Raw genomic sequence first — 15,933 nt, 5'->3', positions numbered from 1 at the left:
CAGCTCAATTCTCTGTCATGGTGATGAGCATGCTCCTAGATTAATTGAAGACTCAAAAATGTCCATTGATATTAATGTGAATGTGAATATGTACCTTGTGATTGTGTGGTGACCAGTCCCGGACGCACAATAGAAAATGAAAGTATTTGATGTGGAATGTTAGAATACACAGCGAGGTTAGCTAGGGCCAAGCATACAATGCAGTGCAGTCAACCACATTCAAGGTTTCCTTGTGTGAAGCTTCCCAAGTTCAAATGCAAATCCCTACCAAAACCTTCCAGCGCTAGACTCTCATTTTAACATGATACAAGATGCACTGAAGTGAAGTGGTCATCATCAACCTCAATGAGCTCTTTGGCGGGCTTTTATCAAAAATGCAACATGCTGAGAATCAGTCCCCATCCACCATGAAATTCCCACAAAGAAGCACGCGTGGATGCACGTTCCAAATATCCAGTCGTGTTTTTTTTTTTTTCCATGACGCAACTTGTCTTTTCATGTAACAGAAAGCTGGCCTCACAAGTGAGTCCTCCTCTCCCACTTGCACCCGGGCTAACACAGTGGTGCTACGTGACTGTTGTGCAGATGGCTTAGTGTGGTGGTAGGAGGGGAGTTGAGGGGGGAGAGGACTCCTTGAACTTGAGGAGTTTATGTTGAACGCCTGCAAAGAGGCTCTGTTAGATGCAGAATGCATGTGCCAGCGCATGTCACTGTGTCATTAATTATGCTGCTCTCAATGCTTGGAAACATTAAATAAAACAGTGCAAAACTCGATAGGCTACAGCGCAGCGGGGTTTTTTTGAACAGGTACATGACTGAGGCATGAGGGAAATGATTGGTTGTGTCCCTTGTGTGGTAGCAAGCTATAAATATTGTATTCACGCTTTGCTTTAGCTCAGCTTAGCAGACAATGAGCAACGGTGTGCGTGTGCAGAATGCAGCGCCGAGCTTTCGGCCGTTGCCAAAACGTTCCTTGAGCCCCACCAAAAAAAAAAAAAAAAAAAAAGCACTTTAGTATCCCACCCCCCATGTTTCTCAGTTCCTGACTTCATTCACTATGTTGGGCGTTTAGATGAAGGAGGCTCTCCACACCTCAGCCTCAAGCGTTCTAATGAAACCCCTCAAAAACTTTTGACAAAAAGCAATTTTTTTTAACATTCTGCATTTTATAAAGACTCTTTTCTACTGCAGAAACTCTAGGTAAGTGATTTTTTTCCTGTCGATTTTCACTTGGTCAGGCTTTTGATTCATTTCCAGATTTATTGTAACATTTTCAAAAAAAATGTCTAATGATGTGTAGGTGCTTGCTGAAAAGATGGAGCCCAGTTCCACAGAAGGAGGAGCTGAGGAAATCCCGCTCCCAAAAAGTCCAGTAAGTGCTCAAACGGAATAAAATAAAAAAGTTCATTTTAGAATTAACACGGACTGTGGGGTACTCAAATCATATCTAGTTATGTGGAGAGTGTGGGGGGACTCTCTTTTGGGATGCTTACTGTACTTGCGTGTCCCCCTGGGGTCTGCGAGTCCAAACATCTGGACATGAGCTGCCGCATGCAAGCAGGAGGGTCCGCTCCAAGGGAGGTCGTCTCTTGCGATGCGGGGCCGCGAAGGTCACCAGCGGGATCTTATGATCCGCTTAAACAAGGAGACAGGAGACAGGACCACATCATGAATATGCAGCCAAGTGAAGGGTCGGCCTAAATGTCTGTCCTTTTCCCCCGAAAAAAAAAAATTACTTTTGACAAAGTTGGACATGTGCGTTGAGCGCCTTTTCTCCCCTTCTCTCCGTCAGCCTGCCAAGGTGATCCTCAAACACGGCCAAGAGCTGGAGGAGGAGCAGGAGGAGCTGGCCGAGCACCGGCCTCTGGAGCAGGAGGACCTCAACTTCGAGAGGTGGAAGCGTCGGCCCTTGCCCAGGAGGACGCTGCACCAGAAGATCAGCGACGTGAAGACCTACCTGTGGAATGCCGAGACCAAGGAGTTCATGGGCCGCTCGGGAAAGAGCTGGAGTGAGTTGACGCAAGGGGAAAGCTTTGCTGGGTCTTGGGATTGTTGCATTTTGGATGGGCTCGCGGATAAAACAGCTGTGATGAGGCAAATACGTGATGTCTAGTAAATGTCATCTGATTCAAGGCCATGAAATTAGGAACAAACCTCATGCCAGTCTATAAATTTTCATATAGTGACTTCCCGCTTTAATTAGGTTTAGTCATTAAAATAAATTGAAACGTCATTAATCTGTTGCAGCCACCTTACAACACCATTATTTTCTGTTAGATGTTTTTAGTCAAGGAAAATAGCACTCTAGAGTAAAATATAGAAGCATAATAAAATACACATAGACAAATAGATTGGTTTTGCAAAGTGTAATTTAGGCCTGCTACCAACAGAAGGATTTTTACAATTTTAAAAGACTTAGTGACAGACCACCCGCTCGTGAAGACTGAAAATCTCATACGTGATTTCACAAACACAAAGACGAGCAGACGCTTCGGGCTATGGTACCCGAGTGATTCCGTAGAGGACCGGAGGTGGTGGTGTTGTAAAATGGCTTTGTCAGCGAGAACACACGTGCTTTGGAAACTATTGTCGACTTTTATTAAAAAAAGAAAAAAAAAAAAAAAAAAGAAAGAAAAAGACATCCAGTGCGATTTTCCACATTCTTCTTTGTTCGTCAGGGTACTTCTTTGATTAGCCACATATAAATATTCAACATTTCTGACGCTATTATCGGGACAAATCCACTCTTAAAACACCTCAAACCAACAAATAATCGTATAAGCCATTGGATAGTCAGGAGTTCAATATCTGTGGTCGAGACGAGGCAAAATCAAAACAAAAGCAGCCCATTTTGTCTTCTTGTGAATGGGGCCTTAGGTTGTGCATCACGAAGATTTGTGCGTTAAATGCAGCAGCACGGTAGAAGAATGCAGTTCCATTGAGCTTTTCTCTGTTTTTCAAATTGTATCAAATGCGCTTGCAAACCGTATATGGCCCACGCTCCCTAGGTTGCCCACTCATACTTTAAAAATGCTTTTGGGAGAACTTGAACACTTCCTGCAATCTAGTGTGTGTGTCACTGGTGTTTACATAGGTGCACGGACAATTCCCGAGCAAAACAGCCCGCCTGGGGACGGGGTCCCAGTGGGAGCGCGGCGCTCCAGGCCTCGCGTTAGCCAGAAATCACATTCCAAGCACATCTTAACATGCTCTCCACATCCTCTTTCCCAAAGCTGCAGCGACCCCTTTACAATGAACTTGTCATGGACGCACATCCCCCTTGGTGCAAGCCAACACATACACATCCTCTCCACAGTTTGCGATGGACATTTGTCAAGAAAAATTTAATTTAAATCGAGATCAAATCCAAATAAAGCTCTGCTGGATGCTGCAGCTCACGCACAGCTCGCCGCAGCCATCTTGTCAATGAGTGCAGCCCTAAGGAGGGACGGGGGCCCACGTATCCCAGGGAAGAATGAGCGAGTGAGGAAGCGCGTCCATACAATACCAGAGCAGGCTGATTGGTGCTCCTTGGAGCTGGCCGGGCCTCCATGGCTGCAAAGGACCTTCACTACGATGTCAACCGGAGGTTCACTGTGTTCCTCAGTGAAAAGACAGCTGGAAGAATTCTCACTGGGCTCAAACAGAAAGGCCTTTGTGGACTCAGGGGACACGAGGCATAGCTGCAACTATATTGTCCAACCTGTGGAACGTGCCCCCAAAGCAAAATGTCAGTTATTCCAGCTTAGTCAGAAAAGCTAACAAACCTAACATGTCATGTTTATGTTTGCTCCATTTTTTAACTAAAATAGGAGATAAAATGTAAAAAGTAATATCAACAAACCCATAGGCCAAAATTATCACAAAATCTAGAAATCCCTTTATTTGGCACTGATGTAAATCTGTGATATTCTTGCGTTCTAAGATTTAAGTGTGTATATTATATTTAATACAGATCAGTGCTTGGATTTTAAAATTCAGACCAGACAATTTTTGATGGGAAATCAATTGGCTTTAAAGAGGCACAAGTGGTTTTCATTGAAAGTGGCACAGTCTTTTTGTAAAACAAAATCACTGACCAAGTGTATTAATTTTCATAAATGCACATTGGGTCATTCCAAATGATTTTACTCCAAATGTGTATATGTTTTTGTATAGACCCAGTATAGTTCCGTATTATTACTGTAAGTACTACTCAAGTCTCATGAGTTCCCATGAGTTCTTCTAATAGCTCTTTTCTCTCCCATTTTAGGCCTCATCCTTCTCTTCTATGCTGCACTTTATACCTTCCTGGCGGCCATGTTTGGCGGCTGTATATTTTGCCTCATGTGGTCTATTAGTCCCTACCATCCCACCTATAACGACAGAGTAATGCCACCAGGTAAACAGATCCCCACACCCTACACATGTCATTGGAACATCATAGGGACCTCGAGTCAAATTTGTTTGAAGAAGCCAGGAATAATTGGAATGCAATGGCACTAAAATTAGTTACTTGCAGGGTCAAACGTGTTTAGTCTTACAGTCTTGACTGAGACATACACAATAAAACAATTGGCTTTCATGTGTTGGCAAAAAAAGACAACGGGCAACAGTTTGAGTAACAATTTATCATCAGTAACGGTCATTTTATTATATTGACTTGAATTTAATGACAAAAAAGTTGTTTTAACAGAATAAATTGACATGGAATTGTAAAATGTAGTGAACCTTATAAAATGTAATACTGTAAAAAAAATAATAAGTTGACGTCAATGTCTCGTAAAGGAGACATCTTAGAGAAAAATGACTGTTTAATTACTTGCCTACCCGCCAAATGTGATTTAAACACGAGTAAATCTTGAACCCAACTACTTCTGAAAATTTGCTTGTGCCACGTTTTGCTCGTTGCATAACAGCGGGGCAAATTTACATAAGAGCTGCCCCCACTGTGATTTTCTCCACTCATGACAGATCAGCAAGTCTAAGCAAAGATCTACAGTCACTTTCACATGTCGGCCAGAGTCTGGCCTACACTGTCTGAAATATTCTCCCCCTCAGGTGAAGTTGCTAAAATTGTGCTATACTTCTTGATCCTCATTGTGTTTTGAAAAAAAAAATCATATTATTAAAATAACTATTATAAGAACTACACATTATCAGGAGACTGTCCCCCAAAACCCATTTTCAAGGTCCTCAACAAAATTATATAACACATATTGCGTGACATTGTCTTGCTTTTTTCAGCTTGCTGAGTTGAATTGCTAAACATTTGATTTAGTTCGTTTCTAAACATGTCCGTCAAAATATTGTTTTACATGAAAAAAAATAAGGGAGGGCCACTGCTTCAAGGCGGAGTAGCACTAGTGGTATGCAAAAGAATCAGTGAATTAAATCCAGATAAATTTTACATTTAAAATATACAATTAAACCAAACATTAAAATAAGGCCTGTGGCTCTGTATGCAATTTGTTTGAAAGAAAAATATAGTACATCACAATTTTTATTTTTCAAGTAAATTTTTTTAATAATTAATTTTTAATAATAATTTTTTATAGTTCAGTTGTATGTAACTTTTAAGGTGAAACGGTTGACTTAAACTTAATTTTTTGTTTTAAAAAAATGTCTTTGAAAGTGCTGTTTTTTAACATAAAGGAGTGATTTATTTTTATTAATCAAATCAAATTACCTTATTTTTTTCTCCCTTTATTAAGTGCAGTCAGTGCATAGTCATACATACAATCCCTTACAATAAATATGCCTTCAAGGGCGGACAAAACGTTTTTTTAATGAATTCTCAGGCCTTTCACATTACGTTAATGTTGGGCACAAAAGTGGTAGTTGGAAAGTGGATTTTTTTTTTTTTTTGATGACTCGCTGTAAAAAGTTTGAGAACTTAAGTTAGCTCGGTTCCCACCCCATCTATAAAGTCGCTCCTTCTGCCTGTGGATGCCCCCTCGGGTCTCGTCACAGTTGACTGTCTGTGGGTCTCCACTGGCAGGTATGACCATGGCGCCACACCTGGAAGGTCACGAAATCACCTTCAACGCCTCTGACCGCAAATCGTGGAAGCGCTACGCCCGCTCTATGGATGAACACCTACGACGTGAGTTTGCGCCACTCGAGGGGCTCGGATGGGTTTAACTGAGTTCGGTGAGCCTCATCAGTACCTTTGTCCTGATTTCTCTTTCGCTCCTGCATTGCATGCTGGGAAGGGAAGCCTTTGTGTGTGTGTGTGTGTGTGTGTGTGTGTGTCTTTGTGTGCATGTGTTTTGTCCCCCATACACTTCCCTTTTATTCATTCACACTGCCTTAATCAGAGGCCTTGGCAGGGAAGAGCTATTGGGAAGATTTATCCAAGCCCCAATCCCCGTATTTCACCCCCCTTAGCCTACAACGATGGCGCGCAGGACAGGAAGAACATCCGCTGCACACAGGAAAGGTACTTCATGCAGGAGGACTTGGAAGAGGACGCTGAAAGGAAGGCGTGCCAGTTCAAGAGGTCCTGGCTGGGGGAGTGCTCAGGTCTGCAGGACCCCCATTACGGGTACTCGCAGGGGAGGCCGTGCATCCTTCTCCGAATGAACAGGGTAAGGCAGGAAAGAGTTGGAATTTTTGAAGGTGGTACGACACGCTTATCTTTTCTTAACACGTTACATTGAAAATTCCAAAAGCTAACCCCTCAGTTGTAAGTTGCCATCTTGTGGCACCTTGGAGCCAAGGAACTACTGGATGTTAAAGTAAGCCAATGCAGACAAGAGTCACTCTTGTGACAATTTTGTGACATCTTAAGGCAATTACAAATCTTTGTGGGGCTCGAGACATCAATTACTCGCAGATTTTTGCTATTGCTTTTGCAGCGAAAAGCTAAATGTAAGTAACTGACATCCCCCTCAAAAAGTTGCTAATTGCCTGAATTATTAGTTTAAACTGTAAAAATGCCACAAATTGTGATCCACAAACACTGTAATATTTCTAATACATCTGCTTTAAAAATAAATTTAAAAAAAGCATCATAAAATGAAATATGTTGTCTTCTAGATTCTTGGATATCTGCCTGGACAAGGGAAACCAGTCAATGTGACTTGTGGAGTCAAGGTAGATAAATATCCCTGTTTTATATATGTTATATATCTTGAGAGGTATGTGATTATGTGGAACCTCTATACAACAAAATTAAATAACGAAAATTCGATTAATATGTTGCAGGACCAATATACCATTGATCCTGTATTACGTTTAACCAACCAGATTTGAGAGATCTTACTATTTTGGTTCGTTTTCAAACTGTGCAGGAAGAAAAATGAGAAAGAAAGGAAACTGCAATTATTATTATTATTTCTTCCAGAGAGGACCACCAGATGCCTTGGGAGAAATTCAGTTTTTCCCAAAGAGTATTTTTGATCTTAAGTACTACCCTTACTACGGGAAACAACGACATGTAAGTGCAAATTCCCGACAAATCAATGTAAAAAAAAAAAAAAAAAGCCAAAACTATATGTCTCGATGTCTGGTCCATCAGGTGAACTACTCATCTCCAGTGGTGGCCGTGCGCTTCTCGGGAGTTCAGTACGACACTCACATCCAAGTGCAGTGTAAACTGAACGGAAAGGGGATCATCAACGACTCGCCCACCGATCGCCACCTTGGGAGTGTCACCTTCTTCTTGGACGTTGGCGCGTAGGACCCGCAGGAAGCTCATCACACTATAAATACTCATTATTTGACATGATGCCCACAAACAAGACACCACAAGCACAATGGCATGAATTTCCTCATGAGATCAGATTAATCTAACTAAACATCCCCTGGATATGTTTTCCTTGTCTATGCAAATCCAATTTAGAATGAAACCAGTAATGCTCTGTAGAACCATTGTAGGAGCATATAGAATATGCAGATTTTTGTTGTTCTTAAAATGTTTTGGTGAGACCATACTAATTATTTGTGCTTGTAGTATTTTTTTTTTTTTTAAACATGCATATTTTAAGGAATCTTGTGCAATGAAAACAAGTCTTGCACTGTACTCACACAATAAAAGACTGAAAAAAAAATTACTTATACGTCACACATCACTTATCTTGATTCCTATGTACATACTCACAAAAGGGTTCGAGATAGTCAACCTTCTGGAGAAATTTCAGGAGAAACCTATCCATAACAATTACAGGTGATCGTCTCTAAACTTATGCACGCCTGGTATGACTTTTGCCATTGGGCTTTTTGCCAGAGGGCAGTAATTGTGCATTTACACGTGTATTCAAAGATGTTGTTCAAATTAAGTGTAACTAAAGTTTATTGTGAGTTTTTGGTTAATTTTGGAATTCAACATGAAAGTCCAATATTAATTACTTTTTGTGAATACTAGTCTATTATAGAAAACTTGCTTTTGAAAGTTACAAGTATAAGTGAACAAACAATTTAAGATAACCTTAGACTGATTTAAAATACTTTTTTAAAGATTATCCTGCTCCAAATGTGCTACTAAACTGTGTCAATGTTGTAGCCTATTTATTCCGATAGCAGTTGTACGACGAGTTGTACTGTTAATTTTGCCTGTGAAATGAAAATGAACGGAGGAGGCAGTGGCGGTTTTCTGGCAACACGTGCGGCCACACAGGGCTGCATTGCTTAGGGCGACAATGCCAAAAATAAAATGTATTACCAGAAATAGTATCCATCGTGTAAAGGCATGACCTGATAAACACTGGTGAGCATTATATGGGGAATTTACATTTCTTTATGCAGGGGGGCCTGGTTTAACTGTTTAAGAAAATCTTGACATCTTAAAGGTTGTAATGATGTTTGCAGGAATTGGATAGGGTGCCATTTAAGCTCAGACTGCCACTGGGAGGAGGGCATACTTTTTGTAGTCATTAACAAGTGGTTGATTGGTTCTTTAACTCCTTTTGTCCAACTGAAGAAATGTTTGATCTATCTGTGTGTTTTGTCAATAAATCCCACTATTTGGTAAAAATATGTAAGTGTTGATCTTTTATTATGTCACAAGAGAGCTACATGGACAAAAGTCCTGCGCCAACCTTCTCACCCCAATAGAGCGGCGGGTAAACATTTTAGTATTAATTCTTGATCATTTCTGTCCTACAATTATGAGGGGGGAAAAAAATCACAATTAAATATTTTGGTTTTAATTGGAATCACAATTATTCAAAGCATTTCATTTTTGGTGCAAAACAAGAAAATGTTAAAAAATATTAAATCATTTCTTTGAAACATTATTCCTTTTGGACTAAACATCATTTAAAAAATTGGTTATTTTAAAGTAAAAAAGGTGAAAATATATAAATGTAAGTATGGTTTCCTAAACAGTGCACTGGATATGAATGTATATTAGTAATATATATTTTTTTAACAGTTCAATACAAAAACCTTTTTTTTTTTGCAATTATGCCAGTTTTGTAATCGTGGAGCGAAATACCCACAATTGTAATTGAATCCCGATTAATTGCACAGCCCCAAAAAAATGGCATTCATGGTCACATGTCATTCATTATATAATGACTACACATTTCTTTTTGTCAACAGAATGTCTATTTTTTCCCCCATTTAAAACTAATTCAAGATCAGACACCCTGGGACTGTCAGCTGCTTTATTTACAATTCATGGCAAACCTAAAATACACTAAAACAAAAATAACAAAGTAGAACCCAAGTAGTCCTGTCCACTTGCACAATCTCAGGAGCTCCAAAACTCTGTACTTATGTGGCTCAGTTTGATTGGCAATGTCAGGAAGGTATTTACAAGTATTTGGATGGATGGATGTCATCATGGCTTTCCATGGACGTTCCCAACCTTTTTAGCACTTTCATAGCTGCTCCCATTCTGCGTCAAATGTTCGTAGTGGTCATGCACCAGAAGAGAATAACTATTTAAACTTTTCTCATAACTAAAAATATAAATTATTTTATCAAATATCAAAAATATCACATCACACTGAAAACACTTGAAATATTGAACCAAAAACTAAAAGGGAGGTAACAATAAAGTCTTGGTTCCACATTGTAATGTTTAAAAAGGGGGGAAAAAATTATTCTAAGGTCCTTTTTGAGAACATTTAAAAGTGTCAAGGGAGAGACTGGACAATGATGATTTTCTCGTTGATACAGAAACGGTGCAGCACATTGAGCAGGTTCTCCCCACAGCGTGACACTTGCCTTTCCATAGCCAGACGGAAATCCTCCTTCACTCCTTTGGTGATCCCTCTCGTCACTGTGTGGTGTCTACACATGAGAACACAGATAAAACAGTCACTGCGTTTAGAGACCCGTGTTTGAACACCACACGCATCAATCATACATGGTTCGACAACTAGCGATCATTCAACAATACGTATGGAATATAAGCACAAATGAAATGAGACCAAGTGCTGTGAAAAGGCCAAAAGAAACTAACCGTACAACAAGAACGACATCATCTCAACTAACATTGGTGATGACCACAGAAAGACGAGCGATGGCTCAAATCAACCAAACGGCGACGACGACTTGTTCTTAAATGACTGGCCCAAATAAAAATCTGGGAGGGAGGGAGGGGGGAGGGGGTTGGAGTGGATGACAGGCCTTGGAGTTGGGAATGAATGGTGACTGGTGCTGGAGGGGAGGGATGGGGAGGGGCCCGGGGTACCTGTCCATCGTCTGAACCCCTTGTAGCAGAAGAGTGTTTAACTCCAAACCCAGGGCGGGCCTAGGGTTCCTGAGGGACAGCAACATTCAAACACTCGGTCAGTGCGGCCAGCGGTTTAGACATTGATGGCTATGAGCTGTTATTTCGATGGGACAGTAAATCTATGCTGACTACTTTCCATTGTAGCCTCTTCTGTGTTGTCCCATTAAAAAAGTATATTTACAAAAATGTAAGGGGTGTATTGACTTTGTGAGAGACTGTAGAACCCTTCTCTTTTTCAAGCCCGCTCCTATGATGGCTTATTTTCAGCTAAGGTCCCCGTCAGGCTCATCATCAAGTTGACCTTCTCTTTAAACTGCACCCCCCCAAAACCTGGGGTATGTCGGACCGGATGCCGACCAATTGGGTGTGAGACGCTTACTTAATCAGCATCCCCTGATTGGGCAGCAGCTCCAGTTGGATCCTCCCTCCGTCAGGGGTACGCAGGTATGCAAACTCCTCCAGCATGTCGATGTCTGACAATGGATGTGAGCTCAAGGAGGCTAACATCCAATACAAGAGTGCTCTTCTGATTTTCCCTTTTGATGAAATGGTCAATATGTTTATCTATCAGGTTGCAAATAAAAAGTCAGTAAGCCTAGAAGAGAACTTTGGCAGGATACTGGTGACATAGTTGAAGAAATTCTCATACTGGAAAGCGCCTTGCAGACAGATCTTATCCACAGCTTTTAGGAAGAGCATCTCGCCCTGTGGCCAGTCGTACTGCAGGAGGACCACCACGTGACCCAACAACAGGTCGTCTCGGTTGTCCGTGAAGGCTCGCGTCTACGTGGCCAAAAGAAGGAAATGGTGACTCAGAGGTTAGCACGTGACTGCATTGCGCACGTCTACAACTGCACAACGTGGACATGCAGCACCTTGAAGCAGGCCAACATCAGCTGGAGGCAGAAAGGTAATATAGCATTGCTGGTGCATGGGAGCAATCTCAGGTCATGACCTAGTTTGGAGAAATTCATTATCATTTATATGATTAGGTTATTGGTAAAAAACAAAACAAAAAAACAATTAGCTTACTTTTCTTCATTTTGGTCTTAACTCTCGTCTGATCTTCAGGGGTCTTTGTTGGTTCATGGTTTGGCGGTACCACTCCGCTGACAACATCAAGAAGCTTCTCACAGGCCATCTAAAAAAAACAACAACAAATGATCACATCTACCTTCAGGCAGCTTGGACAACTTATATTAAACGAGCCAAGCAAGTTTGTTACTTACCCTGTATTCTCCCAGTGCGTAGTGGCAGGAGGCCTGTTGTATGAGGGCCCGGTGGTGCTCCAGACTGGTCTGACCCAAGGGACTCTGTTGACCCGACTGAGGCGGCTGCACGGCGGCCATTTGGTGCAAGCTCGACAGGGCCTTACGGTACTGTCCCTGAAAAACACAGGGTGAACACTAACTTGTGCAGAGAGACGGTGGCAAAAATGTTGCCAAATCATTATTTGTAAAAGATTTTTGTGTTGGTTTCCATTCTGGTCGACTCGGGTCAGTATTGTTCTGTTCTATGAAATTGTTTCTTGCCTGGTATATGATCATGTCGGTGAGGAAAATGCGGAACCACAGCCAGCTGTCGGTCTTCCAAGAAGCACAAATCTTTTTGAACTCTGTAAAAAGAACAAAATAAAGTGCAGTTAAATATACATGCTGACAACATCATTCAAAATTGAAATCCTTCCCACACAAATAGCGTAATCCACAAGTGACATCCCTTGAGCCCCCAAAAGCCTTATAACGGTCTGTAGATGCTACACTACTTTACTCTCAAAGATTCTCCTCAACGCATTTCAACTTTGTGCTTCGAGACCGAGATTCCACAAGCTGACGCCAAGCAATAATTTCATTGAAATGGAAGAAGAGCAGGAGGTGATTACCAGTTTCAAGGCTGTCGTGGGAGTGTAGAATGTCCCAGCTTTCCCTCGCTGTATAAAAGCCCTCGAGGGTCTCTGACCAGTTGGGCATCTCAGTCTTGTTCACTAAGATGTGTCGGCCACGCACCTTCCCCAAGCCTTCCTCATCATCGGAGCTCTGGAATAACAGCAACACATGCGCACACGAGGACGCGGTCAATCGTGTTAAAACAAACTCATTAGTCCATGTTTGTGTTTCACTCACAATGGTCTTCTCCCTGCCATCAGCCATTTTGCGCTTTTTGTGTGAGTGTTTGACTGTGACTCTCTCCACATCCACATCAGTGTACACCGAGCTAAAATCCTCTACTAGAATCCACGGCCCCAAGTTGAGCGTATTCACACCTGATAAATAAAACCAACAGATCATCTGGTTTCAAACAGTTTCACATGGTGAGTCCGGTGTTTGTGCTTGAAGACCAACCTTGGAACAGCGCTGGCTGGACAGTCGAGACGTAGAGGAAGGCGTTGCGGAAGAGGACAAGGGCGGTGCAGATAACCACCTGGCTGCAGCAGCGGGCTCTCGTGTCACCCTCCAGGCCCGGTAAGTAGCGACACAGCTCCTTTACTCTCTGAAGTAAGTCAATATAACTCCTACAAAATAAAGGTACATTAAAAGCACTCACATACAGACACGTAAAAATATAATCACAGCTTGCAGCATGATGCACCACGAATCGCTGTCATTTGTTTTCTCTGCATCAATGGGCAAGTCCTTCAAAGTGATCAATATATACTAGTATACACTACAGACGTTTCTCGTTTTTTTGATTGACTGGACAAGGTCAAAGTGCCTACCACGCTGCAATTTGGAAAAACTATGCGAGTAACGAGCATGAGGTCTGATCATTTCTACAGGTAAACAGAGGCCTCAAAAGATCGCCTACCTCTGTCCTTTGTCTCCCTGCCACTCACATCGAGCGCCAACGATGGCAAGGAGGTCCAACAGCCTCTCCCAAGGTTCGGCAACCACTGAAGATTTTTCCGACAGGCCGTCGATAACATAGCGCTGGGAGCCACGGGAGACACCAGGGGACTTTAGAGGACCACCTTCTTGAGACGCTAACAGAGAGCAGAAAAGGCAATGTCACCACTGTCAGAATTAATGACACCAAGTGAACAGTCAAGAACAAGCAGACTGATCTACTACACCATTTATCTGTCCGTCGGGTGATGGTCCTCGGGTGACGTAACCGATGTAAAACTCAGCAGCTTTCAGGATGTATTTCTGCATCAAGCTGGCTGGCAGACGCATGTCCATGTTGTTTAGAACCAAAGGAAGGACGTCACACACTGCAACACAAAGTCAAGTGTCAGGAGGCAGACTTGCAGTTAAAAGGCAATTAGGACTTCAGTGGTGTCTCAAAACATTTGTTCAGCACTAAGGTCAAATTGTCGTCATAGTTAAAGGCAAGTTCTATTGCGTGACAGCTAAAAACGTAGGTTATCACGTGTTTGCGATTTTGAGACTTAAATTGCCTTCGGATTACGCCTACTTGGAAATACTACTTCATATTGTTTCTTCGAAGTGAAAAAGTGTCTAGTATTCAAGTTTATTTAACAAGTGCCACTCGCTGCACATGGATTTTAACACAAGAAAATAACAGCAAGCATTACCAAAAAGTTTCCTGAAGCAGTTGATGGGTGAGTCCACTTTCTCAGATGTCTCTGCCTCCAACAGTGTCTCACCTAGACTCACCTATTTACACAAAAGGATGAGTCTATCATTTTTCCTCACATCATCAAATCGATTACCCCACTTTTTTTTTTTAACTGTGTTGTTATGACACGTACTCCGTGTTGGACCACAGACTCTGGAAAGCGTTTCAGTAGGAGCAACAGCATCTCAGCCTTCTCCAAAGTGTTGAAGCACTGCTCTGTTGCCTTCAGCAACATCTCACACTGTATGCGACCAGGCAGTGTTTCAAAAAGCCCTGATGAAGACAAAAACATACCCGTCAAAATAGACTTTAAACGCTCAATCCTTACAATGCACACTTCTCTCACCTCGAAGGAACTGTGAATGTTTGTCCTGAGCGTCACTGCGCAGAGCTGCGGTGATGACACTGATCTCCCGCCACACAATGGGTTGATCTGGGAAATTTAAAAACCTAAAGGATGGACAGAATATCTTTAAATTGTGTTACGGCCCCAAGACATGACTCGCTGGGCAAGTAGACTAAAACTCACATGTCATACAGCAATCTCCCTGCACAGGATGTCCTTTCTGCATTGCGTTCAATGATGTACATTTCATACTGTGGAGGAAAATTAGGGTTGAGTCTTAGTGTACACTTTGTACAAGTTAGCATTTAACAGGGTTGACAGTGGTGAAGTGAACTTGGAAGTTTGCTTGAATCAAACAAAGGCTGGTTTCTTTCATTTATACAAGTGTGTATCCAATGACTAGAACAACCAAAAAGCATGGTGTTACTGTGACAATGCCCTTGTTTTGCATCAATAAGAAAAGACACAGATGTGTGAGACATTTACCTGTATGTTGAAGTCGGCAGGGTAAAGCGTCCTGGCAGTTATGAGCCAGGCTTTAGCCGCACAGGGGTCATCAGGAACGAGCTCGCGAGCTCTTTTGACCAAAAACTCGCAGTCTTTTTGCGCTGACATTTGTGATGAAATTTGATCTTTATTGATGGCGAGAAATTAGCTCTAAGTGCAGCTCTAGTTGCAGTGCGGCTCTGGCAAACTGAACTCTTGTCTCATCCAATTCGTGCAAATTACATTAGTAAGATTGAAATAAATCATAAGCAAGCTGTGAGGCTAACGCTAGCATCATCAAGCTAGTATACAGGGTTATCAATTGGCTAGTTTAATTTGTACTCCAATTTGCACCTATCGATAACAGCTAACATGCATGCGGTTGCGTGTGACGTTACACGCATTGTAAAAGAGACGATCAACTAATGTTAACTTGAAATGATCCCCACTCGTCGTTTATTTTAAGGTTTGCTGCTGACGTCACATGACTGTCGTAAAACCCTACTTTACGTTCGGCCGTCATCGATAAATACCGTAAAAATAAACAAATGGAGCAGTCTTCATATTCAGAATAATTCTATCTAATTAACGCCACTTTGGATCACACAAAATAAATATGTACTTCTGACGGCTAGGTAAAATATTTTATTAAGTGATCATGAAGTTAGGTGGTTGAAATAAAATAATCGCAATCCTAATTTTGTGACAGTACAAACTCATGAGAAGAAAGGAAGTGAATTGCCAATATCCTCCTAAAGTGGAAACCGTAAAAAGCGACAATGATTGGTCATGTTTGTCTGAATGTATGCGGGTTTGCAGTTTTGTGCGGTTGTTTATAGCCGTATGTGCCGCTTGA

At 41.8% G+C, this 15,933-nt stretch overlaps 2 protein-coding genes across 3 annotated transcripts; one reads left to right on the top strand and one right to left on the bottom strand.

Moving 5' to 3' along the window:
- Nucleotides 1–1,035: 1,035 nt before the first annotated feature.
- On the top strand, nt 1,036–8,958 carry atp1b4 (ATPase Na+/K+ transporting family member beta 4). Its single transcript, XM_088383981.1, has 9 exons — nt 1,036–1,200; nt 1,301–1,372; nt 1,793–2,009; nt 4,253–4,381; nt 5,981–6,085; nt 6,370–6,569; nt 7,021–7,077; nt 7,328–7,420; nt 7,502–8,958. Exons 2-9 carry the CDS (start codon nt 1,316–1,318, stop codon nt 7,661–7,663), a joined length of 1,020 nt encoding a protein of 339 aa, XP_088240107.1. The 5' UTR covers nt 1,036–1,200; nt 1,301–1,315; the 3' UTR covers nt 7,664–8,958.
- A 618-nt stretch (nt 8,959–9,576) lies between these two features.
- Nucleotides 9,577–15,591, bottom strand: ints10 (integrator complex subunit 10). Of its 2 annotated transcripts, XM_088383838.1 has the most exons (18): nt 15,078–15,591; nt 14,775–14,842; nt 14,592–14,695; nt 14,379–14,518; nt 14,202–14,283; nt 13,737–13,877; nt 13,472–13,646; nt 13,009–13,178; nt 12,790–12,929; nt 12,549–12,702; nt 12,199–12,281; nt 11,896–12,051; nt 11,699–11,807; nt 11,542–11,621; nt 11,287–11,449; nt 11,046–11,139; nt 10,625–10,693; nt 9,577–10,221 (listed from the first exon to the last, which is right to left on the bottom strand). In XM_088383838.1, the coding sequence occupies exons 1-18, from the start codon at nt 15,204–15,206 to the stop codon at nt 10,065–10,067; spliced, it is 2,214 nt and encodes a 737-aa protein (XP_088239964.1). In that variant the 5' UTR covers nt 15,207–15,591; the 3' UTR covers nt 9,577–10,064. The 2 variants fall into 2 exon arrangements, with proteins under 2 accessions (XP_088239964.1, XP_088239970.1); XM_088383844.1 differs by lacking the exon at nt 10,625–10,693 and having other exon boundaries at nt 15,078–15,590.
- Nucleotides 15,592–15,933: the final 342 nt, after the last annotated feature.

Source organism: Syngnathus floridae, chromosome 1, assembly GCF_059516105.1.
Source record: "Syngnathus floridae isolate MCC-2025c chromosome 1, RoL_Sflo_1.0, whole genome shotgun sequence".
Lineage (NCBI taxonomy): Eukaryota > Metazoa > Chordata > Actinopteri > Syngnathiformes > Syngnathidae > Syngnathus > Syngnathus floridae.
This window is presented reverse-complemented; position numbering and strand designations above follow the sequence as displayed.